The sequence below is a fragment of the Pinus tabuliformis genome, chromosome 1_2 (genome assembly GCF_031772625.1).
Source record: "Pinus tabuliformis cultivar Carrire ecotype Pingquan chromosome 1_2, CPIR1, whole genome shotgun sequence".
Lineage (NCBI taxonomy): Eukaryota > Viridiplantae > Streptophyta > Pinopsida > Pinales > Pinaceae > Pinus > Pinus tabuliformis.
The window spans coordinates 732,980,704-733,007,054 of record NC_142298.1 but is presented as its reverse complement, the minus strand read 5'-3'; the positions used below and the strand labels follow the sequence as shown (position 1 = coordinate 733,007,054).

The following is a 26,351-nucleotide window of genomic DNA, read 5'->3' as shown; positions in this document are numbered from 1 at the left end:
GCATGTAAGGAAGCTGCAATTAAGGAAAAGTTAGCAATAAACTTTCTCCAATGTTGTGCTTCCCCTAAGAAGCTTCTAACTTCTGTAGTAGACTTGGGTTTAGGCCAGTTTACAATGACTGCAACCTTAGAGGGATCTATCTTCAATTCACCACCCCCTACAATATGTCCCAAATAATTCAAAGATGTTTTACCAAATTCACATTTTGATAATTTAACATAGAGATTTTCCTTTTTCAAAACATCTAGAGTCTGCTTCACATGCTTCAAATATTCTTCCCATGTTTTACTAAATACAAGAATGTCGTCTAGATATACAATTACAAATTCATCAATAAAAGGCTGAGTACATCATTCATTACTCTCATGAAAGTGGCCGGAGCATTAGTTAAGCCAAAAGGCATAACTAGCCATTCATACAGCCCTTGCTTTGTTTTGAAAGCAGTCTTCCATGCATCTTGCTCTGCTACTCTGACCTGATGGTAACCACTACGTAGGTCCAACTTGGAAAAGTAAACAACCTCTTTCAGCTGATCCAATAAATCATCTATGCGAGGAAGGGGATAACGATTCTTGATCGTTATTTTATTTAGTGCTCGGTAATCAATGCACATCTTCCACGAACCGTCCTTCTTTCTCATCAACACTATTAGGGATTCACATGGTGATGTGCTTGGTCTTATGAACCCTTTCTCGAGTAGCTTCTGTACCTGCTTCTTGATTTCTGCATTCTCTAAAACGGATAACCTATACATTCCGATGTTAGGCAATGGAGCATCTTGCTGCAAATTAATATCATGTCTAATTTCCATTTCGGGTGGCAGACCTTTAGGTTCTTGAAATAATATATCATATTCTGAAACAACTTTTTCTAAATCAGCTTGCTGTTTAGCATCACAACCTTCAAATACATTGGTTTTATCAGGTTTCTTTTCCTTTACAACCATCAGTCAAAATTGCTTGCATGAATTTAAAATTCTTTTCATCTGCCCTAAGTTTATGAGAGTATAATTATTCTTGAGTTTATGAGCTCTTACAATATATTCGATTCCATCTTTAACGAGTTGATACTTATTTTCAACTTTGTAGAATATGGCTTTTCTATCATACAAGTAAGGACTTCCTAAAACAATTCCACATATATCCAAGGGAACAATATCTAACTCAACCCCATCCACAAACGCTGACCCAAAAGAAAACCTAAGTTTACATTGTCTAGTCACTTGTAGTTTTGCTTTATCACATACCCAACCTAATGGATATGGCTTGTTTTGAGGTGTGGTTAGCAGTCCCAATTTCTTTACAATTGCTTCAGAAATTAAATTTACTTGTGAGCCACTATCAAACAAAATATCAATCTTTTGATGCTTAGAGATAACTCTAATATGAAAAAGCTCATGTCTTCTTCTCTCATTTTCTTTACTATCAATAGTTTGTGCAGAATTACTAGTAGATGCTTCAGAATTTTTACCTTTTACACCTGTGGCTGCAACTGTTGTTTCATCACCTGAGTCTGACCCCAAATCTTTTTGTACAGCAGCAGCAGTCTTCTTCTTCTTGCCATCGAACTTCTTGGATTTCAACTTTGGATGCAAAGACCAGCAATGTTCATCATCATGTCCATCCTTCTTGCAGTGAGCGCATGAAGGTTTGGCCTTTTGTACAGTATTGGCCTTCCTCTCTTTCCATTTCTGCTTCCTCTTTTCCTTGTTCTTGCTTGCAGTGGGTTTTGATGATCCCCCAATCTCTGGGTTCACATTCTTGCCTCTAACCTCTAGATGGGTAGCTTGAACAGATACCTCATCTATGCTAGTAGGGTTAAACATGAGAATGGTATGTCTCAAATAAATATGTAGACCACCTATATACTTCAACAAAGTTTCAGGTGAGTCTAAAGAAATGCTTAGAATCAAAGCTCTTTTTCTAAACTCTTGAGTGTAGCTTTGTACACTTTGCCCTTTTAATCGATGAAGAGTTTGCCAACTCATCTAGCTTGCTGCATATAAGCTAGTGGATAGAATTGTTTTTTAATTGCAGAAACAAATTCACTCCTGACAGAAAGAGTTTTACCATGCTTCTTTAAGTCAGCTTGTGTCCTGCCTTCCCACCATACCAAGGCAGTTCCTCCAAGGCATAGGCTGGCCAGCTGAATCTTACTTTTGTTTGAATCAATATTTTGCACCCTGCAATACACATCAACCTGCCTAATCCAGTTATCTAACTTCTCTGCATTTAACTCTCCATCATAAACACGCAAATCAAATTTAACATCTAATTTAATCAAAGATGTTTTCTTCTTTTTATTTTCAGGGCTGTCAGGAGGCATGGACAGAAGAACCTCTTTTCCTTTCCCTTTGCCTTCAGAATGGCCATCTATAAGAGATTCTTTTGTTCCTTTGTCTTGTTTGGAAGTAGAAGAATCTTCACTTCGACCTTTCTTAAATTCTCTATACACTTCTTCTACCATGGCTCTCATGGTCATAAAACTGTCCATGAACTGAGAGTATGATTCTAAAGGGTTTTCTTCTGCCATTTTCCTCTTAGTATGGACTCTACCAATTTCTGGGTTAGTTTCAACCAATTCTCCTTCTCTTAATGTAAGCTTTGATCTAGTTATCATTCACAAACAGTCCAGCAAAAGCTTGTCTAACCTTAGCAACCTAAAGTTCTGATACCACTTGATCTGAAATGAGATCTAAGACATTTAATAAGGTATTACAGACTTATGTGCATGGATTAGTCTATGTCATTATATGAAATGGATCGATAAGATTGCGAAATGCACAGACAATGAAGCAGTAACAAAACATAATAGATAACACATGACGCAACAAATTTAATAAGGAGTTCACCCAATACTCTTGGGCTACATCTCCTGGTCCAACCTTCAGTGGTGGCCTCTCTATTATGTCTTCAAGCAGAGTTTTGTTTACAATAGTGAGCTCAATTTGAGCCTCACACACAAACAGATTACAATAACAAGAGCTTCACTTGAATCCCTCAAGCTTCCTCTGAGTACACAGACTCCCACACAGCTCTCAATCTGCCCTAAACTTTGTCTCGTATTTGCTCTTCAATACCTCCTGCCTCTTTGTTCTCTGTTTGTGGCTTTCAAAGCCATTCTAGGCTGCCTGTTCGTTTCGCATCCTCGGCTCTCAGTCTCCCCGGCCTCTGAATGCTTAGAATCCCTCTGCCAGCGTTATTCAATCATTGTTTAACGTATGGAGGGGAGGTGGCCACCTATCCATAACGCCAGAGTACCCTAGGTCTCTGAAATTCTTAAAACAGTCGTGTCCTGTTAAAACACAGGGAAATGCATTTTGAAATGGAGAAATCCGCCAAAAACATGACAAGTCAGACTTCAAAAGTCCTTAAATCCTCCCTATTCTCCATCGGGTCCACCTGTTGTCACTGTCGCAAATCGCAATGGCTCGTTTCCTTTGTATTTTGGAAATACACGAAAATCGCGAAAATACATTGAAATGGCCCTGTTTGCGGATCTCAAATCCTATAAAATATTGCTGATAATCCTATCGGGTCCGGATCATCGGGTCGCTCCAATTGTGATATCACAATCGCTCATCGCAATGCCCCCCGGTCGTTGTAAGCGCTCCTGCAATCCCTGAATAGCAATCTTACGATGTAATATGGGCCGTTGATGTGCGCGCTTGATCGATGGTCCATATTAACTCCGTCAATCGCTGTCGCCATATACATATGTTAAGCGTTGATATTGCTGTTCACGATCGTAATTCTTTTGTGGATCTCGCCGATCTCTGCCGAAGGTCACCGCCGATTGCGATTTTCAATTTGATCTGGACCGTTGATCGGCCAGATCGGACGGCTACTATGCATCACTTGTTCCACTTGCAATTACTCTATTTTTTTCACGATTTCACGGGTTTTAGACCTCCCGATAGTGTTTCTCCGCCCTACTAAGGGTGTCCCTCTTATGATAATTTTGATCTTTTAAGGGATTTTTAACCTTGGGCATGATTTTTAAAAGATTCATGAAGACTTAGAGGGCATTCTTGGATCCATTTGGATCACGCCTTCCCACTGAAAAAGGCTTTTGGACCACCAAAAGTTGGTTTTCAAGCATCGCTTAAGTGAGGATACAGTTGCCTCACTTGTCCAATCTCTATCCATTTTGCACTGCTGGCTTTTGAACCTTTGAGTCCAATCCTTAGGTACTCAACATCTCCTTTGCACGTTGTCCTCACCTTCCTGTCCAGAACTGTATCTTCCTGCAGCTCATTGAGGTATTCAGGCAACAGATCATCAATGGAAGGCAGTTGACTTTGCTCTTCAGGATCTTCAATTAATGAAGGTTCAAATAGTCTTAAATTTTCTGCAGTTACTACTGAATAGATGTGCATGTATGCTGGCAGATCAAGGTGGAAAGCATTCTCACCAATTTTCTCAAGTACCTTAAAAGGCCCATACCTTATTGGTTTTAGTTTCTTTCCTTCACCTTGCATTCTGTCCTTGCTGATATACAACCATACTTGATCGCCAACTTGGAGGTTGTGCTCCACCCAGTGCTTATCATGCCTTGCCTTGTATTTGGCTTGGCTCCTTTCCAGCTGTTCCTGCACTGCCTAGTGAATCTCTTGGATCTGTTCAATGAATATGGTTGCTTTGTCCACATCACTGTGTCCAACAACTGCTATGTCTTTTTCAAAGACAAAATCCAAGGGAGACCTTGTTATAAAACCAAAATAGGTCTCAAAAGGATATCTCTGTGTAGAAGAATGTTTAGCACAGTTGTAAGCATGTTGCACATAACATAAATGTTCATCCCAAAGCTTGGGATGCTTGCTGCAATAACCCCTAAGCAACTGGATCACTGTTTTGTTGACTACCTCTATTTGGCCATCTGTTTGTGGATGAAAAGTTGTGCTTTTCTTCAGTCTGGTGTCCATTAATTCCCACATACTTGACCAAAACTTCCCAACAAGTTGGGAGTCTTGATCAGATACTATGGAAGTGGGTAACCCAAAATGCACCCAGACATGTTGAAAGAACAATTTCGCTGTTTGTTCAGCTGTAATCTGCTTATTACAAGGTATTAAAATACACATTTTGCTGAACCTATCCACAATAACATACAAATAGTCATGACCTTTTCTAGATTTTGGCAGTCCTCCAACAAAGTCCATGGAAACACTTTCCCAAGGACGGGAAGGTACTGGTAATGGAGTGTACAAGCCTAGTTTTCTATTGTTGGGCTTATTTTTAGCACAGATGGTACACCCTCTTACATATCTAGAAACTGTTTCATGCATTCTTGGCCAATAGCAGTATCTTTGTAGCTGTGCAATTGTCTTGCTTACACCAAAATGACCTGATATCAGAGAAGTATGTGCTTCCCTAATTATATTATTTCTCTCTGTTTGTGGAATGCATAGCTTTCCTAAATGATACAAGAGTCGGTCCTTAACATAGTAATCCAATTCTTCTACCTTTTTGCCATTACTTAACGCTGCATATACATCTTTAAAGTCTATATCTTGAGCATATTGTTCAATGTAGCTTTCGTGCATTACTGAATTATGCTTAAGTATAGTAGATGCATTTATGATTGGTCTAGACAACATATCTGCAACTTTATTGTGTATGCCCTTTTTATATCTAATGACTAAATGAAACTGCTATAGGAAACCCATCCACCTATAGTGTCTTGATTGTTGCAACTTAGTTTGTGAGTGTAAATATTGAAGTGGTTGATGATCAGTATGTATAACTGTTTCTTTGCCCATTAAGTAATGTTTCCACTTTTTCACACTCTGGACTAATGCATACAATTCTTTATCATATGTAGGATAATTAACTACTGCAGAATTAAAAGTCTCATAATGGTAGCATATGGGTTTACCATGTTGCATCAACACTAGTCCCATGGCATAATCATTGGCATCTGTTTCGATCTCAAATGGTTGTTGAAGATTTGGCAATGCTAGTACTGGTGCTGCACTAATTTTTTCTTTCAAGGTATCGAAGGCTTTCTGCTATTTGCCTCCCCACTGAAACACCTTGTTCAATCTTGTCAAAGCATGTAAGGGAGCTGCAATTAAGGAAAAGTTAGCAATAAACTTTCTCCAATATTGTGCTTCCCCTAAGAAGCTTCTAACTTCTATAGCAGACTTGGGTTTAAGCCAGTTTACAATGACTGCAACCTTAGAGGGATCTATCTTCAATTCACCACCCCCTACAATATGACCCAAATAATTCAAAGATGTTTTACCAAATTCACATTTTGATAATTTAACATAGAGATTTTCCTTTTTAAAAACATCTAGAGTCTGCTTCACATGCTTCAAATGTTCTTCCCATGTTTTACTAAATACAAGAATGTCGTCTAGATATACAATTACAAATTCATCAATAAAAGGGTTGAGTACATCATTCATTACTCTCATGAAAGTGGCAGGAGCATTAGTTAAACCAAAAGGAATAACTAGCCATTCATACAACCCTTGCTTTGTTTTTAAAGCAGTCTTCCATGCATCTTGCTCTGCTACTCTGACCTGATGGTAACCACTACGTAGGTCCAACTTGGAAAAGTAAACAACCTCTTTTAGCTGATCCAATAGATCATCTATGCGAGGAAGGGGATAACGATTCTTGATCGTTATTTTATTTAGTGCTCGGTAATCAATGCACATCCTCCATGAACCGTCCTTCTTTCTCACCAACACTATTGGGGATCCGCATGGCGATGTGCTTGGTCTTATGAAAGCTTTCTCGAGCAGCTCCTGTACCTGCTTCTTGATTTATGCATTCTCTAAATCGGATAACCTGTACATTCTGATGTTAGGCAATGGAGCATCTTGCTGCAAATTAATATCATGTACAATTTCCCTTTTGGGTGGCAGACCTTTAGGTTCTTGAAATAATATATCATATTCTGAAACAACTTTTTCTAAATCAGCTTGTTGTTTAGCATCACAACCTTCAAATACATTGGTTTTATCAAGTTTCTTTTCCTTTACAACCATTAGTAAAAATTGCTTGCATGAATTTACAATTCTTTTCATCTGCCCTGAGTTTATGAAAATATAATTATTCTTGAGTTTATGAGCTCTTACAATATATTCGATTCCATCTTTAACGAGTTGATACTTATTTTCAGCTTTATAGAATATGGCTTTTCTATCATACAAGTAAGGACTTCCTAAAACAATTCCACATATATCCAAGGGAACAATATCTAACTCAACCTCATCCACAAATGTTGACCCAAAAGAAAACCTAAGTTTACATTGTCTAGTCACTTGTAGTTTTGCTTTATCACATACCCAACCTAATGGATATGGCTTCTTGTGAGGTGTGGTTAGCAGTCCCAATTTCTTTACAATTGCTTCAGAAATTAAATTTACTTGTGAGCAAATGCAACCAGACTTTGTCGCCCACCTGAAACTTGTGTGGAACCTGAGGTTGATCACGTCGTTGCTTGTACTTGGCATTTGGTTTCTCCAGAATGTCATAGACCTGCTGGCGAATATGTTGGATGTGCTCAATGAAGCTGTTTGCCTTATTTGTTTTGGACTGGACATGAGCTGAATCTGCGTGAGTAGCTGCAAATGGCATGGCAACATCAATGGGACATAGTGGCTGGAATCCCAAGCCCACTTGAAAAGGGTTGTGGCTAGTCGAGCTATGGAGAGCTCGATTGTAGCTGTGCTGAACATAGGGGAGGCTCTCATCCCATGTGTGTGGATTCTTTGAGTTGTACATGTGCAGAATGTGTACAATCATCCTATTGACAACCTATGTCTGGCCATCAGTTTGAGGATGGAAGTCTGTGGATTTAGTGAGTTTGGTGTCCAGCATCGACCAGAGACTGGACCAAAATGTGCTGAGGAACCTGCTGTCCCAATCTGAGATGATAGACTGTGGGATCCCAAAGTGTACCCACACTCGTTCAAAGAAGAGTTTAGCAATGGATTTTGTTGTGATATTATTCTTGTAGGGTGCCATAACGGCCATCTTCGAGAACCTGTCGACAACCACAAAAACACAGTCATTTCCATGATTAGTGGAAGGAAGGCCTGACATGTAATCCATGGAGATGGATTCCCAAGGTCGACTAGGGGTAGGAAACGACGTATAGAGGCCTTGCTTCTTGATGGTTGGTTTGGCAATGGCACAGGCAGTGCATGATCTGATGTACTTCCCGACATCTTGTCGAAGATTCGGCCAATAGAAATACTTTTGCAGTACTGCCACTGTTTTATCGACCCTAAAATGCCCAGCAGCCCGACTGTAGTGTGCTTCCGAAATCATCTTGGCACGCTTGCTTGAAGGAACACAAAGGTGACCCAGGTGGCATAACAGGGCATCCTGGAGGTGAAAATCTGGAACATGCTGACCCTCCAAGAGTGTCTGGTATGTGTGGCTGAATTCTGGGTCGCTTTTGTAGAGAAGTGGCCAATCATAAGTATTGTGCCGACAAGAGTTGAGCACGGTGGTTAATGCCATGATCGGTGGTTGACTGAGGCAATCTGCAACATTATTGGTGCTGCCCTTCTTATACTTGATATTCAAATGGAACTGTTGCAGGTATGTGGACCACTTCTGATGGCGATCATTCTACAATTTCCCTTGGGTCTGTATGAACTGCAGGGGTCGGTGGTCTGTGTGGATGACCATTTCCTTCCCCAAAATGTAATGCTTCCATTGTCGGCAGGCCTGCACAATGGAATACATCTCTTTGTCATAAGTGGGATACTTTCAGACTGTGTCTGAAAGTGTCTCACTGTGATATGCCACTGGATGCCCCTGTTGAGTAAGGACTGCCCCAATGGCATAGTCAGAGGCATCTGTCTTAACCTCAAATGGTTGTTGCAAGTCTGGTAATGCAAGAACTAGTGCCGAGCAGAGGCGATATTTCAACTCTGTGAATGCCTTCTGTTGAGATTCAAACCAAAAGAATTTTGCTTTCACTCCTCCCTTGGTGACTTGACTCAAGGGCCAAGTGATATGAGAAAACCCCAACACGAACCTACGGTAGAAATTGGCAAGACCTAGAAAGTTGCAGAGCTCTGTTAGAGTGGTTGGAGATGGCCAATCCCGAATGACTTAGATCTTGGCTGGATCCACATGCACCCCCTGTTCATCAATAATGTACCCTAGATACTGAACCTGGGTCATGCCAAAAGTGCATTTCTCCAAATTGGCACATAACTTGTGTTGCCGCAGAGTTTGGAGAACCTGTCGGATGTGGTGGAGGTGCTCTTCCCAACTCTGGCTGAAGATCATGATGTCATCCAAGTATACCACTACAAATGAGTTGGTGAATGGTTGCAAGATGTCATCCATTAGCCTGATGAAGGTTGCAGGAGAATTCGTCAATCTGAAAGGCATAACCAACCATTCGAAAAGGTCCTCCTTGGCTTTGAAGGTAGTCTTCCACACATCGAAGGGTTCGATTGGTACCTGGTGATATCCTGACTTCAAATCGATCTTGCTGAAATATTTTTCCCCCTTCAGTTGGTCCAGAGGTCATTAATCTATGGGATCGGGTACCTATTACGGATAGTGATCTTGTTCAACGCCCGATAGTTAATACAGAGTCTCCAAGTCCCATCCTTCTTCTGTACCAACATGATCGGGCTCCCATAGGGCGATGAACTCAGACGGATGTGACCTTTTTGCAGCAGCTCCTGAATCTGCCTCTTGATTTCATCATTCTCTAGAACGGAGCACCGATAGATTGGTCCATTGGGCAGCGGCGCACCTGGGGTCAGATCGATGGAGTGCTTGACCTGACAATGCAAAGGAACCCCTACGGGGGAGGTGAAGATGTCCTCGTACTCCTCCACGACCTTGTCCATCTGTAGTTGTCATGCAAAGGGGCCCTGTTTGGAGGTCGTGGCCACCGTCTTCTTCTTTCCTTGAGGACATATAATCAAGAAAACAAATTTCCCAGTTTTGGAAATGAGCTTACTGCATTGTTTTGCAGTAACCAAAGAGATGGCGGTAGGTGGTGCTACCTCCGGTATCCTGTACAACTTATTTCCCAAAGTAATAATAACAGCACGGGGCCTTGATTCATACACAACATGCCGCTTCCACAAGTATGGTTTTCCTAATAATACATCACAAACTTCAAGGGGAGCAATGTCACATAATACCTCATCCGTGAAGGGCTTGATGTTGTATGGAAGGCGACACTGCTGGCTCAAAAGATCTCATCCTTGGTGAAGCCACCTGATGGTGTACGATTGTGGATGTGTTGTGGTCGGTAAGCCCAGCTGCTTCATGACCTCTACCGAAATGAGGTTCTTTTGGCTCCCGCTGTCGACAATGAACTGTAGCGGGGAGCCCTTTACCCACATCTGGGAGTGGAAGAGATGCTCCTCCTCCTCTAGATCTTCGGGTTCCTCCTTTTGGATCTTTGTGGTAGCAACGATGGAGTTGGGCTCCGCATCGATAATCTTCTTCCCTTTGTCATTCCCCTTGTCGGGTTTTGACTCAAAGTCGGAACATGCATCTGATTCTGAAACCTTTATCTCGGCCACCAGTGACTACTTGGCCCGACACTCACTTGTGTTGTGAGTGGAGCTCTTATGGAACTCACACCACTTTCCCATGTCCTTTTTTGGCTTCGCGGCATTGTTCTTTGCTTGCAGCTTTGGTGGGTTGTCTTGGGTTGCCCCGCCTTGGCTTTGTCCTTTGTTCTGCAGTTTGGGGGCACCTTTCCCTTGCTTCAGATTCACATATCCAAAGTCTCACTTCTTCTGTTTAAACTTTTGCTCGACCTTGATGGCATATTGGTATGTCGTGCCGAGCGAGGAGATGTTCAGGAATTCTATTTCTTCCTGGATGTACTTGTGCAGGCAGTCGCTGTATTTGAGTATGAAATGTTGCTCCGAATCCTTGATACCCAATTTTGTGCGAAGGGTTTGGAAAATATTGGTAAACTTCGGCACATCTTGGTCCCTTCCTTGCCGCAGCGTGGTCCACTTTATGTATTGATCCTCATAGCTTCCGACAGGGTAGTACTGCTCCTTGATGGCATCCCGGAATGAATCCCAAGTGGGTGCGGCTGAAAATAGTGAGCCTGTACTTTCATCCTTCTGCTCGCAGTAGGTTTCCCACCAGTCCTTGACGTGGGGGGCTTCTTTGAGAAGAGTGAAAATAATCTTTTCCCGACTAGAAAAATCATGAACAGAAAAATAACCCTCTAGCATATTTAACCATTTATCGACGGCATCTGCATCTATCTGACCCTCGAATATGGGGATTTCAAAATTAATTTGTACCTTAAATGTTGTGGCGTTTGCCGAGTAGCAGTTGGAAGTCGACGCGTCGCCCCTGGGTAGCCGCTGAAGGATTTGGGCAAAGCTGTCCATCATCGTGTTCCTTTATCGCTCAAGGGCTTCTTCGAGCAAGATTTTGATAGGATCCCTTGCCCCCTCGTCTTTCTTTTCATCCACCATGGGAGGCCGTCGAGATTTGCGAGGCTGGTCTTGCAAAGGTTCGACCAGTTCAAGCCCTAACTCCTTATATCCCGACCTCGTTGGGGACATGCAAAGAAAAACAGAAAAAAAGCAGACCACTCTGATACCACTGATCCGGATTTAAACAAGAACATAACAAATTACAAAGATAACCGTAAACACAAAGATGCAACAGAAATAATACTTCATGTCATTAATGTAAAATACTGAAATATGCTTACAAACATAAATGGAAATAAACCAGGTAGGGCGATGGTAGCTTATCTCTGCCTATATGGTCACCAGAACTATAACTTGGATTTGTATCTCAAACATATCATAAAACATGCTTCCTTGTGGAACTTTGTGTCATTATAACTCTTAATTACTATAGTATGTTAGTTGTCATATAACATAGGATTTGTTCTATGTATCTTTGTGATCACCAAAAACTCTATCTTAAATTTGTGTCTCAAGTATATCACAAACCATGCTCAACCATGGAAGTTAGTGTCATTTAAAAATCTCAGTTAGTACTTTGTCTTAGATGTAAAAAGATAGAAATATACTTTAAAAAGGTAGGTTAAAAAATCACTATAAATATAGACATTTTTTTTGCATAGTAGTAATATTATTTTTATCCTAGTTACAATAAGTTTTGTTATCAATTACACATAATAGGCAGGTACTAAGAAGCAACGCTGCATATATATATATGTGTGTGTGTGTGTGTGTGTGTGATATTACTTTATATATAGATTTACTTTTATATATAATAATAACATATATAACCTACATAAAAAAAAACATCTAAAATTATTACGTCACTACTTAAATAAAATATTCCTAATTTATAATGAGAATTTTTTTAAGCCTTACTACTAGGACTCCAATACTAAACAAGTACAAAAAATCCAACAAACACATTTGCGATATTCTATCACTCCCTATATCAATATAGAAATAATTTTGAAAATACAATCTATGTTTTTCCTCTAAACTCTTGCTACATTTGAGTCCCTTGTTACATTAATACTTTTTTTCAGAGCGAAAAAAGCTAAATTATATTATATAAGATATATAATGGGCAAAAAATACATCATGTAAGCTTGAGATAGCTGGTCCATTCTGTATAGAATTACCGAAATAGTATGGAGAACATAGTGTTCCACAAAAGGACATTATAGCCTATCCAAATAGTCAGACAGTAGTATGCGGAGTGTAGATATCACAGCGTCAGAATGGAAAATAGAAACCTATGACAAACAGCTATTACCATATGTGACATTTTGCCACCAGCGGGTATCAGTGGCGAAAAACATAAACACAAAATTTAGAAGACTGGAAGATACAAAACAGAATGGACATACCTGGGATTCAGCAATGAAAATTGAAGTTAAGTACCAGGGAGGGAAAATTCCTGGATGAAGAAAATTTCCCTGTCCGATATTACCTCCATGTTCCATATACCTGGTATAGATAGAAGACCTTTCTTGGATAAAGAGTCAGCTTGCTGGTTCTGAGATCTGTAGATGTGTTGTATAGAGAAACCCTCCATCCTCCTCCAAAGATACATGATTTTGTCCATCTAGCCTATAAGATGTGGCTTGTTGATATGGTTCTTGCCTATTACATGATCGACAATGATTTTGGAGTCTCCGCAAATCAGAAGGGAATGAATGTTCAGGAAATGACAGATGGAAAGCAAACCCACCAGTGCCATCGCCTCAGCTTTGCAATTGGTACCCCTTCCCCCATTCCAGGAAATCATATATTGTAAGTTTTCCTCCATAATGATATGAACCCCACAACCGCAGGATCCATTTTGAGCAGCTCCGTCAAAGTATGCTCTTGGGAGCACATTCTGATCCTGTGAATGAACAGTTTGATTTGATATTTTATGCTTTGTTGTTTTAGCAGGTAAGGAGATATAGTGGAGTAAAATACTATCAAAAACACCCGTGAATGGCTCCTTTTTGTCTTTGAATATGATATGGTTCCTCCATCTCCATATAAGCCAGAGTGCAAGTATAACTATAGGTCGCCAAGATTCTTTCTGTTGACTCCACCAGAAAAAGGCCTCTTTTATAAAGGCATGAGCAATATAAGAGAAACCAAAATAATCAGCCAGTGCTCGCCAAAGTTGTATAGATTTATGACATTGAAAGAACATATGATAATTGCTTTCCTCTGCTGATTTGCACGCTAAGGAAAATCCTGGTCCAAATCAACTTCTCTTTCGCAAATTATCCCATGACAGGTTTCTGTTGTGGAACACCAACAAAGATGGATTTGGAAGGACATCCAGTTTTCCAGAAAGTAACTGGAAAAATTGGGGAAGCTGGATCACCCTTTAAACTAATCATGTTCAAGTAAATATCCTTTACACATACAGGCACCATGCCTTTTGTGCCCTTCCAAACTAGGACGTCATCTTCCAACAAACGGAAAAAACCATTGTTTCCCAAAACGCATCTGATCTTCTCCCACTGTCGGGCCAATTCACATGTCATCCCCATATTCTCAGCATTCTTCCAAAGAGGGAGGGGTCCATGCCATGCTACAATGAGTTTGTCCCAGGTAAAATAACCTTTTCTATGAAAGAAATTTAGAAGCATCTCTGACACAATGATATCTTCCCCTCCGCTCAAAAACGGATCAATCCCAATGAGGATCCTTTTACCTGTTTGGAGACTCCATACCAAATTCTTTAAGAAATAAGCTTCAACCTTCCGAAAACTCTTCCATATTGCTGATCCGTAAGCAGATCCAATCCTTCCCTGTCTGTACCAATAATTAATATATTTGTTTGCCATATATTTTATTCTAATGGTATTGCTCCAAGGACCTTCCGCAAATATACCTCTCCAAAGAGACTTGCAAATAAGAACCTTTCCAAAAGTCCTCAGGTCCAGAATGGCCCGGCCACCTAGCTTCTTTGGCAAAGTGATATTTGAGAGTCTAGATAGCTGATATTTTCTTTGCTTCGATTGACCACCCCAAATAAAGCTTGCAGTTAATTTGTTCATCTTGTGGATGATGCTGGTAGGAAGAAAGAATAAGTGAGCCCAGTACACAGCTAATTGAGCCAAAACCGATTGAGCTAATACAACTCTGCCCGCCAATGATAAGCATTTGAATTCCCACCTTGAAATTCTTTTATAATACATGTCTAGGATCCATTGCCAGTCCGATTTGGAATATCCATTTGCTTTTAGTTGGAATCCTAAGTATTTCATTCCCTCCTTGATGGACCACGCCTCTATCCCAAAAAGAGAGGAAAGCCAATCAATAAATTCCAGATTGACATCATTGTGATAGAAAGAAGATTTGGCATCATTTATTTGCAAACCTGTGGCTTTTTGAAACCTTTGTAAGATGTCATGTAGATTTTGCTAGGAAAGTTTGCATAGGATGCCAAATAAGACGATGTCATCTACAAATAGGTTATGGGATATGAAATTATTTCTACAAATCTTCAATGGCCTGCACCTACCTTCCCCAACCACCTTATTAATGTGGAGACTTAGAGATTTCATAGCCAGGATGAATAGCAAAGGTGATAGGGAACATCCTTGACGCAGTCCTCTTGCAGCTAGGAAATAAGAGGAAGGAAGTCCACTAATAATGATTACATAATTAACTTGCTCCATGCAGGCCATGATCTAGTTAATCATATTAGCATTCAAACCGATTTTTGCAAGTAGGCATCTCATGAAACCCCAATCTAGACAATCATATGCCTTTCGGAGATCAATCTTTAGAATGACTGCCTCACTTTTTTTGGTATGCATGGTATACAAGCTTTCCTGTGTATTCCCAACAACATCCAATATGTTCCTTCCTTTTAGAAAACCATGTTGGTCATTTGTTAAAAATCTAGACAAAGTGTCCTTAATTCTTTCAGCAATGACTTAAGAAATGATTTTGAAAGAAATATTACAGAGAGAAATGGGCCTGAAATCCTGGAAGGAGTCAGCTTCCTGTTTTTTGGAATAAGTGCAATTAGGGTGGAGGAAGTGAATTGATGTATGCTACCTGAGATTCGAGAAGCTTCAACCATCCTCAACAAATCCTGTTTAGTAAGATCAAAAAAGTGTATGAAGAATTCAATAGTCCAGCTGTCCGGGCCAGGACATTTGTCTTTCTTGAATGATTTCATGATTCCTAACAGCTCATCCTCTGTTATTGGCTAGAATAGGCACCCATTTTGCTCATCATCAAATATTTGTGGGAAGGGATCAATTCCCCATATGATGTCCTGGAACCTGCTATCTCGAGATCTCTTATATTGATTTTCAAATAATTTAACAGCTTCATTAGATATGTCTTGTTGTGAGTAGAGAAAAACCCCCTGACCATCCTTTATCTTCCATATAGTGTTTTTCTCACGTCTGGAACTTGCATACCTGTGAAATTTTTTGTATTCCTATCGCCTTCTTTAAGCCAAATAGCGCGGCTTTTGAGTCTCCACGATGCTTCTTCCTGATCCAGAATCTTCTGCTTTTTTATTTCAAGTTCATTTATACGACATCTCATATGAAAAAGAAGCAAGCGATCAGTCAATACTCCAGAAACGCTGTCCAACTCCACTTGAATTTCACGGAGGGTCAATCTGTTTAGTTGTCTTTTCTTGTACTGCCATTCTTTGACGATCTTTCTTATGGAAGAGAGTTTATCTCTAAAAGTCATGTAAGGGGGAATATTATCCCGAGGGGATAAGTCATTCCAGTGTCTTTTTATGAGATCATTGAACTTAGGATCTTCTAACCATGATCTGTTAAACTTGAATGGGTACCCTTTTCTAAAGCCCTTTTCCCTCCAACTAAGAGATATCAGCCTATGATCTAATATGAAGCAATTCACAATACTTGTGGTCGGCATACCCATTCTATCAATGATGCTAACATGTAGAATAAATCGATCAAGTCTTTTAGCAATATATGCCCCTTCTATCCTTCCATTGTCCCATGTGGGTTGCATTTTAGGAGGGTTAATATCAACCATATTATGGTGCAACAATTCATATTTAATACGATCAGCAAGTGGGTCTTTTTTCCTACTGTTCCCCCATATTTCTTCAGAATTTAAAGTAACATTTAGATCTTCGGCAATCATCAAATACTCAATGTCAAATATTTCTGATGAAAATAATTTCTCCCAGAATGGAAGCCTATCTCTGTACGGAGCATAAATGTTCAGGATATTAATAGGATATTCCTGGCCCCGATTAAAAGTTGAAATAAAAATTCCTGCAAAACATTTATATGCTTTAGCTCTAATCCATTCGGGATCCCATAAGGCTGCCAATCCTCCAGATAGGCCAATAGCCTCAGAAGCAGTTATATACCACGAGGGGAACATCTTTCTGAAATAGCTAATAGAGGCATGCGCACTATTGATGGTTTCTTGGATTAAGATAATTTTAGGCTAGGCCGTATAAAAAAAAATCTTTAGGGCCAAAAATTTTCGGTTTGCCCCTAGACCTCTGATGTTCATAGAAAGTATGTAAGTCATGAAGGGTTCTACTCAGGCAAACTTGCTCTAAGAGGCCCATTCTCAGACAAATCTATGACGGGAACATCAATAAGAGAGAGGTCGCGGATTCCATATCCAGTAGAGTCTATCCTGCCCCTGAAATGTCTGCTTCCCCTGTTATTTTTCCTCCTCACAGTAATGTTTTTAGCAGAGTTTGGACTTATGAGAGGAGGAGAAGGCTTCCCGGGTTTATGAATAGTTAGGGGACAAAGTTCAAGCGATTTTTTACTTAGTAGGTAATCAAGGTCGCTACCTATAGAGTTTACAGGTGAAGACACAGGGGAGTTTAGAGGAGTAATTGATACACAAGGTTCCTTTCCTTTCTCAGATGGTAGAAGTTTTCTTTTTGGGGATGGGGATGATGATGGGATAAAAGTAACATGGGAACCCGCAATGAAATCATTAAAAGGGTGAGGAAGTGGATTGGGGGGAGGAATTTCTTTGTCAGCGGGGGGTTCCAGGGGGGGTATACAGATCTGATTATAAACTTTTTGACTGAGCGGAGAAGCTAACCTTCTAGACTGTTAAGGGAAAATACAGCGGTGCAAAAGATTAAATGAAGGGGATGAAGGGTCTTAAGAGTTTACCTTGCATAGGGGAGATGGAGTCTGGTTGGAATTTTCTCCAGGAGCCGACACATTTACCGGACCACCGGATTCGATGGGGGATAAACAAGTCGGGGATGATTGCTGGGACATACCCGATAATTGAGATTTCAATTTTCGCCTATTTGATGCCAGCTGGGATTTTCCTTGGTACGTTCGACCATGTAACTTGACTGATCGATGAGGACAATTTTTTATTAGATGACCTATTCTATGTCATGCCGAACATCTGAATGGGACTCTCCAAAAGTCCAATCTCTGATATATTTTTAAGTCTCCCCAAGATAGCTCAATATGATCGGGAAATCCACCCCTATAAGCTTTTTCGATGAGGATCCATGCCACACGCTTGTCTTTTTCCCCGAAACACTTGGGGTCTACATAAACACATCTTCCTATTGCATTTCCTATCTCAGTAAGAGTTTCCTTCAACCACAGTTCTAGAGGAAGGCCAGGAAGCTTAACCCATATCAAGTTGTTTGAAGGAGTGTTCCTTAGAGGATTGTAACCAATGTACCACTTGTGAAGCGCCAGAAAACTCTTTTCATGGACCCATGGGAGGTTCTGGATAATATCCAGGTCTTCAGCACTCATGAAATGAAAGTCGTACAAGTCTTTCATTAGTTTTTCTATTTGGGGAATATAGCCCAGCAATGCTTTCCATTTGAGTCCTAGCCATTTACGCATCTGGGATTCTTCCATTTTTGGAAAGTGCCATCGACCCACCAGGGCACGATCTTGAAGACTCGCAATGCAGTTGGCCAGATATATGCTGTCAAGTTTGATTGTCGAAGTTGGTGGAATGGTTTTAACAAATTTTAGATTATTTTTATGTCGATTGGATGGTTCACCCTCCATAAAGTCCCTCCGTGGATATTCATATTGACTGTCTTCCCTCCCTTTCCCAGTATGTGGCAGGTCATCACCTCCACTTTCATCAGAAGGCTGAGAGGGACGTTGTAGGAATTTACAGGGTAAGTTCCTCAGACAGAACACCAAAGGACACCGCTCACAAATAGATCACAGATCAATACACCAGTATTTTGACGTGGTTAAAACCCTCAAAGAGGGAAACAGTCCACGGCCTGAGCCAATGCAGCCACTTCAGGAAATTTATTAATAAAAGAATGAAGATTTACATAAGCTTCTCTCATGGACGGTTACCCTACAAATGACCTTCCATGTTCTTTAAATAGAGATCATGGACCAATCGGGTGTTAAGCCACGGATCAAGTGTCGGTAATACTGAGGAGAGAATGAACCGTCAGATCACTACATATCGTGACCATCGGATTGTAAGTTACAAAATGTACATAGTAAAGAAACACACTTTACCTAACTCTATACTAGACCAAGTTATACTCAACTATTTCCTATGTGTCGGAATATCCTAACATCCCCCCTTAAGAACAACTTGGGATAGGATTGAAGGATTTACAAATATGACACAATAGGAGAAGGAAGGAGGCACTAGAGCCTATCCCCCCTTAGTGACAACTTCCTGAACTCCAACCATAAATCGAAGTTTAGTAAACTTCGCCTCTGTGAGAGCCTTTGTAAAGATGTCTGCAACTTGATCATCTGTTGAACAATATTGCACTTCAAGAACATGGTCGTGAATGAGTTTTCTGATGAAGTGCATGTGCAGTTCAATGTGTTTGCTATGCTGATGTTGGACTGGATCTTTGCATAGTTGAATGGCACTTTGATTATCACACCAAAGTGTAGTCGGATGTTGCTGCTGAAAGCCAAACTCTGACAGGATCTGACGAAGCCACAAGGCTTCCTTACTAGCTTCTACGGCACCACGATACTCTGTTTCTGCTGAAGAAAGAGAAATGGAACCTTGTTTCTTGCAAGCCCACGTAATAGGTCCTGAACCAAGAGTGAACACATAACCTACAGTAGACTTCCGATCATCAGGGTCACCAGCCCAACCAGAATCAGTGAAACCAACCAAAAGAGGAGCTGCTTCGGCACTGTAATGAATCCCAAACTGAACTGTACCTCGAACATAACGAAGTATTCTTTTAGCTGCTTTCCAATGACTTTCATGTGGGTTTTGCATAAACCGAGCAACAAGGCCAACAACAAAGGAAAGGTCAGAACGAGTATGGGTTAGATACAAAAGTTTTCCTACAAGTTGACGGTATAAGGTAGCATCAACTTCAGGAGAAGTACAAGTGACTGAAAGTTTGACTCCAGACTGAAAGGGAGAAGGGGCTGGCTTACAGTCTTCCATGTGAAAATGGTGTAGAATATCACAGGCATACTTGGACTGGGAAAGGGAAATACCTTCCTTGGATTGCAGGACTTGAAGACCAAGAAAATAATGTAAGTGTCCTAAGTCTATCATTTCAAACTTCCTTTTAAGGCTAGACTTCACATGGTTTATAAGGTTGGGATCACTACCAGTCAAGATAAGATCATCAACATAAAGAACAAGAATGATAAGAGACTTGCCCACTTTCTTGGTGTAGACAGTATTGTCAGAATGACACCTAGAAAAGCCAGTTTCTAAAAGAAAGTTATCCATTTTGGCATACCAAGCTCGAGGAGCTTGCTTGAGACCATAAAGGGATTTCTTAAGCTGACATACAAGGCTGGAGTCTGTTTGTATAAAGCCAATAGGTTGTTCCATATAGATTTCTTCATGCAAGTCCCCATGCAAGAAGGCAGATTTAACATCCATCTGATGGACTTCCCATTTGAAAGAGGCAGTAAGGGAAAGAACAAGGCGGATAGAGTTCATTTTGGCAACAGGGGAGAAGGTTTCAGTGTAGTCAATGCCTTCAACTTGTGAAAAACCCTTAGCAACAAGATGAGCTTTATGTTTATCAACTTTCCCATCTGGTCCATACTTGGTTCTGTAAACCCATTTGCATCTAACAAGTTTTCGTCCCTTTGGTAGAGGAACAAGATCCCATGTATCATTTGCCAATAATGAATGATATTCTTCATTCATAGCTGCTTCCCAATCTGGATGGCCTGAAGCTTCTGCAAAGGTGTCAGGATCATAATTCACTGAAGCTTGAGCTAGTAAAGAAGAGGCTCTATCAAACTGAGAACGTATACGTCGCTGATCTGTAGGATCACCGGCAAGATCACTTGCTGCATCCCGAGTAGCACGAACCCATTTTGGAAGCTGAGGAGCTGAAGGAGGATCCTGAGAAGGTGGGGAAGGATTTTCATCCTCGCTTTCATCATCTGAAGAAGAAATATTTTCAAAAGTAGAAGAGATAGGGAGAGGTGGCACATCCGCCGAACTAGGCTCGTAGGCCGATATATTTTCAGCAAACTTTACATCTCTTCTAATGATAACATTCTTGGACTTAAGTGGAATAAGTCTATATCCTTTGACATCTTCAGAATATCCAACAAAAATACATTTTTCACTCTTAGGTTCTAAAGCTTTATGTTTCTCATCTGGAATATGGGCCCATGCTTCACTTCCAAAAACATGAAAGTGACTTACATTTGGTTTAATTGAGCTCCATGCTTCTTCTGGAGTGATATTCTTTAAAGCCTTAGTAGGAGTGCGATTTATTATGTAATTTGCACAGTTAATTGCTTCTGCCCAAAAATTAAGACCAAGTCCTTTAGATTGAAGCATACAATTAGCCATTTCCTTTAAGGTGCGATTCTTCCTTTCAACTACACCATTTTGTTGTGGAGTATATGGAACAGTATGTTGCATTTGAATTCCATTCTCAGTGCAAAAGTTGATGAATTTGTTGTTAACATATTCTCCGCCATTATCAGATCTTAGCTTAAGAATTTGATGTCCAGATTGTTTTTCAACAAAGGCCTTAAAGGCCAAGAACATGTTAAATACTTCACTCTTGAGTTTTAAGAAGTATACCCAAGCGCGTCTGGAGAAATCATCAATGAAAGTTAAGAAATACTTGTAGCCAGAGAATGAAACAACTGGAAGTGGACCACATAAATCACTATGCACAAGCTATAAAGGGGCTGAGGCGTGCCAAGAGGCACGTTTTTCAAAACTATCCCGATGATGTTTTCCGAGTACACATGCGGAGCAAACACCATCTCTGCAAGATACCATTGGAAGACCTATCACCATATTTTCTTTACATAGATTCTGAAGGGAGCGATAGTTTAAGTGACCAAATAGCTCATGCCAAAGTTTGCTCACTTCATCGTTATGAGCAGCAAATACCGAGGGAAGATTTGATGACCCAAAGTTGTGAAACTTATACAACCTTGTAGAATCATCAGTAATGCCAGTAGCTAAAATCTGTCCAGGATCTCTTAGGTCCTTAATTACAACATCGTGAGGTGAAAATTCAACGATTTTACCTTCTCCTGAATGAGTTATCTGATATACATATAGAAGGTTGCAGGATAAGGTTGGAACACATAATACATCATTAAATTGACCATTGTCTATATGAACAGTTCCAGTCCCTACAACACTAAGAGATCTATCATCACCAACATATATATTTTTGGTGTTACAATCATTTAAAGAAGAAAACATGGCTTTGTTTTTGGCCATGTGATAAGAAGCTCCAGAATCAATGAGCCACTCATGAGAATGAGAAGAAGAAGATACATTTAGTGCATAGCCAGACCGAGATGCTTGACAACCACATGCAGAAAGTGCTATTCCTGAAGATGAAGTTGAAGTTGAAGAGTGCTCCAAATGGATGTTATGCTTCTTCATTGCTGCTTCCAAGGCTTCCATCTTCTTAAAGCATTTGGATTCTAAGTGGCCATCTCGATTACAAAAGTTGCAATGTCTATCAGTCTTCTTCCCTTTGTGTTTATTTGCCTTATCATTTTGTTGAAATGATTTTTCATTTTGAGGTTGAAATTGCTTAGGACCCTTGTTTGGTTTAGGACCATTCCTTTTAGGATACAACTTCTTAGGATTCTTTGAATTTGGTTGCTGCTGGGCGGCTAACGCTTTCTTAGAAGAGTTTCCAAGATTAAGAAGACCAAGGTGTAAGAGTTTTTCTTGTTCTCTTATTAAAGAATCACAAAAGGAATCAAAGGAAGGGGACTTGTAGGCTTGTCCTTGAGAAATGAAGGCTTCTCTTGTAGAATGGAAGGTGGAAACAAACACAGAATAGGCTGGTCCCAACTTAGTAAGAATGGAATAGATAAGGTTACTATCTTCTTTCTTAACCTTAACACCTTCCAAGAGAAGTCTAAGGGTCTTGAACTTGGACAAAAAATCTTCAATGCAAGAAAAATTATTGGGGTCCAATGTAAGCAACTCATTTTCGAGTTGATGGGCTTTAAGTTCATTTTTAATTCCAAAAACTTTAGTAATCTGTTTCATTGCTTCATCAGGAGTATCAAGTTCTGCAATATGGAATCTAAGATCTGGAGAAATAGACATCCCTGTCAACCCACGTGCTTGATCTTGCCTATTTTCCCATTTATCTGCCTTATCTTCATCTTTCGGTTTGGTTTCTTGGCCTCAGGCTATTCTGTAGAGACCTTTACTTCTAAGTAAATCCACAATATAGGACCACCATTGGAAGTAGTTTGTGCTGTCAAGAATAACTTGGCATAGACTTTCCATTTTAACAGAAACTGAAGCTATAGATGCTAAAACTAAGTGTTCCAATGGAAAGATCTCGAAAAATTAGGCTGTTTAAAAAAAAACGGCTCTGAAAACGGCTTCCGGATGAAGAAGTTATGGCTTTTTGAAGAAAATTTGATGAAGATGCCGATGAAGTGCCGGAATGTGCGGAAATGAATGATAATGTTAAAAAGAAAATCTGCCCCCTTTCCAAACTTAATCTAATTAGCTCAACAAAAAGAAGACTTGAACTCAAGACCTCTACTCTCATAAAGTAGCTTTGGACCAAGTGAGCTAAACTAAAAGTTTAGTAATTTTTGGAAAAGAGGAAAGGGGGGTTTGTTTTGTTTTGTTTTTGTTTTTGTTTTTTTTTTTGCTGAAGCTTTGGGCTACGTGCTTACTTTGAGAAAGCTCTTTTTCCCTACAAAACAAAAAACACAAAACCCAACATGGACATACAGAAAAAAACGAACCTTACAGTTCGAAGTTAGCTTTAGCCGGAAACTAAATATTTTCCTCAATGTTTCTGATTTTCCGAGATCACACTAAAGCGCAGCGGAAAAGAGCATACGCATGAGAAAAATCCTTCCTTTCTGTTTCTGATTTGCCTAGATCGCACAGAGTCGCGGGGAAAAGAGCATACACAGAAATGAAAGGTATAGATTCGGTAATAAAAAAACAAAAAGCTAAATAAACTGAAACCAAAATAAACAGAGAGAAAATAACTTTAAACTGCAAATAAACACTGTATACCTCCAGATCTTAAAAATGACGTAGCTAGGGCTACCGGAAACCTTTTCGCGTGAAACGAAAGGGGTTCCTCACTGAAACAGATGCTCCTAACACAATAGAGCAGTCCTCTCGGCTCGAAAGTAGTCAGAAACAGTAGATCTAGGAAACGACAGTCGGATGCAGTTCTACTGGCTTCAGATTTGGATCACCAACGGACGCGGCCCTCAACTTGGCTCCGATACCATGTAGGAATTTACAGGGTAAGTTCCTCAGACAAAACACCAAAGGACATTGCTCACAAACAGATCACAGATCAATACACCAGTATTTTGACGTGGTTAAAACCCTCAAAGAGGGAAACAGTCCACGGCCTGAGCCAACGCGGCCACTTCAGGCAATTTATTAATAAAAGAATGAAGATTTACATAAGCTTCTCTCATGGATGGTTACCCTACAAATGACCCTCCGTGCTCTTTAAATAGAGATCATGGACCAATCGGGTGTTAAGCCACGGATCAAATGTCGGTAATACTGAGGAAAGAATGAGCCGTCGGATCACTACATATCGTGACCGTCGGATTGTAAGTTACAAAATGTACATAGTAAAGAAACACACTTTACCTAACTCTATACTAGACCAAGTTATACTTAACTATTTCCTATGTGTCGGAATATCCTAACATCCCCCCTTAAGAACAACTTGGGATAGGATTGAAGGATTTACAAATATGACACAATAGGAGAAGGAAGGAGGCACTAGAGCCTATAGACGTACCACCACATCAGCCAGCGTGGACTGCCAGTCACTAGTTTGGATAACAGCACCGTGGCAGGTCTCAACCAGGATCGTGGCACGAACCATTGCCTCCGTGGCCGATGCATCCGAGAAAAGGTCCATGCCGAAAATTCAAAAAGCTAATGACGTCACACCCTTGGACTTAATGCATGGATCGAAAATCCAATACAGATTTTTTCCTGATCAGGTCATAAATGGAGACTGACATGTATTGAACATAACACCCAGGGAAGATATGGCCTAGAGAGGGAAAGTACGAGTTCACATTATCTGAAAACTGACAAGCGAAGCCTCGGAAATATGAGAAACACGCTTTCCAGGAGGGAAGCGAGTTCCAAAGTAGACAGAGGCTATCAGATAATAAAAAAGGTGACGTCTGCGTGAGAGGAGATAAGACAAAAAGGATGAATTTGAAAAAACAGCGGTTGCTGCTGACCTAAATGGTCTGACATTTCTTCTAAAATGCGGTCTTCGATGAAGCCCAGAAATTTTGATTTTACAGAAACTGGCCGCGGAAAGTAGAAACCCTATCCCGGGAAGGTTTTCCAGCCCGGAAAAACCAGGTGACAGTAAAGAGCGGGCACGCAGAACTCAGAAGCTTGATATTTTCAGACTTTTATCAGAGAAAATTAAGAGAAACTAGGAAGGTTTATGCAGCAACAAATACATCCCTTACAAGTGCACCAACATTTTCCTATTCTGAAACTAAAATCTACGCATGGTCTTGAGATTATACAGAAGTCGATTGATATGTAAGTTAATTTACGGGAAACCCTCAGTATGAAAGAGAACAATCCTTCCAGAACTCTGTGAAAAATAATATAAGACATCTGCTATATCCTTCAACAATCACTACAGTCTCTAGACAATAGATTCAGTTATGAGGACACCCTTTAAATAACTAAAATATCGCATGCAAAACTCCCTTTCAGGTAATCAAAATACTGGAAATTAAAAGGTGTCTGTATAGGGATCTATATTCCCTCACATTTTAATCCATTAGACTAAAAAAGATGTAATTAAGCCTTGTAAAAGCCTTACCTCATAGGAAAGTGCCGAGGGAACCAGAGCTGAGCCAACGCCAGAAGAAACACGAGCCGTTCGGATGAAATCCGCTGCATTCCTTTCCCCTTCAGCTGAAAGCCAAGTAAACTAAACAACCCGCAAGATATCTCAAACAGAAATGGAACTTAGGTCCAAGAAAACAAGGTAAAAGGATAGCGACGTTCCCGTGAAATGAGAAACAGAACGAGCTTGAACGCTGTGAGCAACGTCACAGGTGAGAAATGTGGCCAAATGTCGTAAAACTATTAGTGTTTTCTAGAAAATGAAATTTGGATTTAGAAATAACGGAACTTTGAATAGAGTTTTAGTGAGAACTGAAGCCGGTTGCTAGATGGGCTGCTGTGACGTCCTTCCAGAATAGGGACATTCTGAAAAAACAAAAAGACAAGTGAAATTGCGGTAAAAGTCTCAAAAACTATAGCTGTATCCTTTACATAGTCATAGGGTGTGCATGTCGCTGTAAGACATAGCCACTAGCATTGCGACACAAAGGGCGACTATTGGAAACAAGTGTCCTAAGTTCGAGCTAGGCTAATGAACAGATGGTAGAATAAGGAGCGTAAGCTAGCTCTAGCTGTCATCTTTCCTATTGCTGTAGTTCATCTCCATGTCCCC

At 40.3% G+C, this 26,351-nt stretch overlaps 1 protein-coding gene across 1 annotated transcript; it reads right to left on the bottom strand.

Annotated features, from left to right (window-relative positions):
- Positions 1 to 15,811: 15,811 nt before the first annotated feature.
- On the bottom strand, positions 15,812 to 16,810 carry LOC149207863 (uncharacterized). Its single transcript, XM_089398161.1, has one exon. The coding sequence runs from the start codon at positions 16,808 to 16,810 to the stop codon at positions 15,812 to 15,814; it is 999 nt and encodes a 332-aa protein (XP_089254287.1).
- Between the last annotated feature and the right edge of the window lie 9,541 nt (positions 16,811 to 26,351).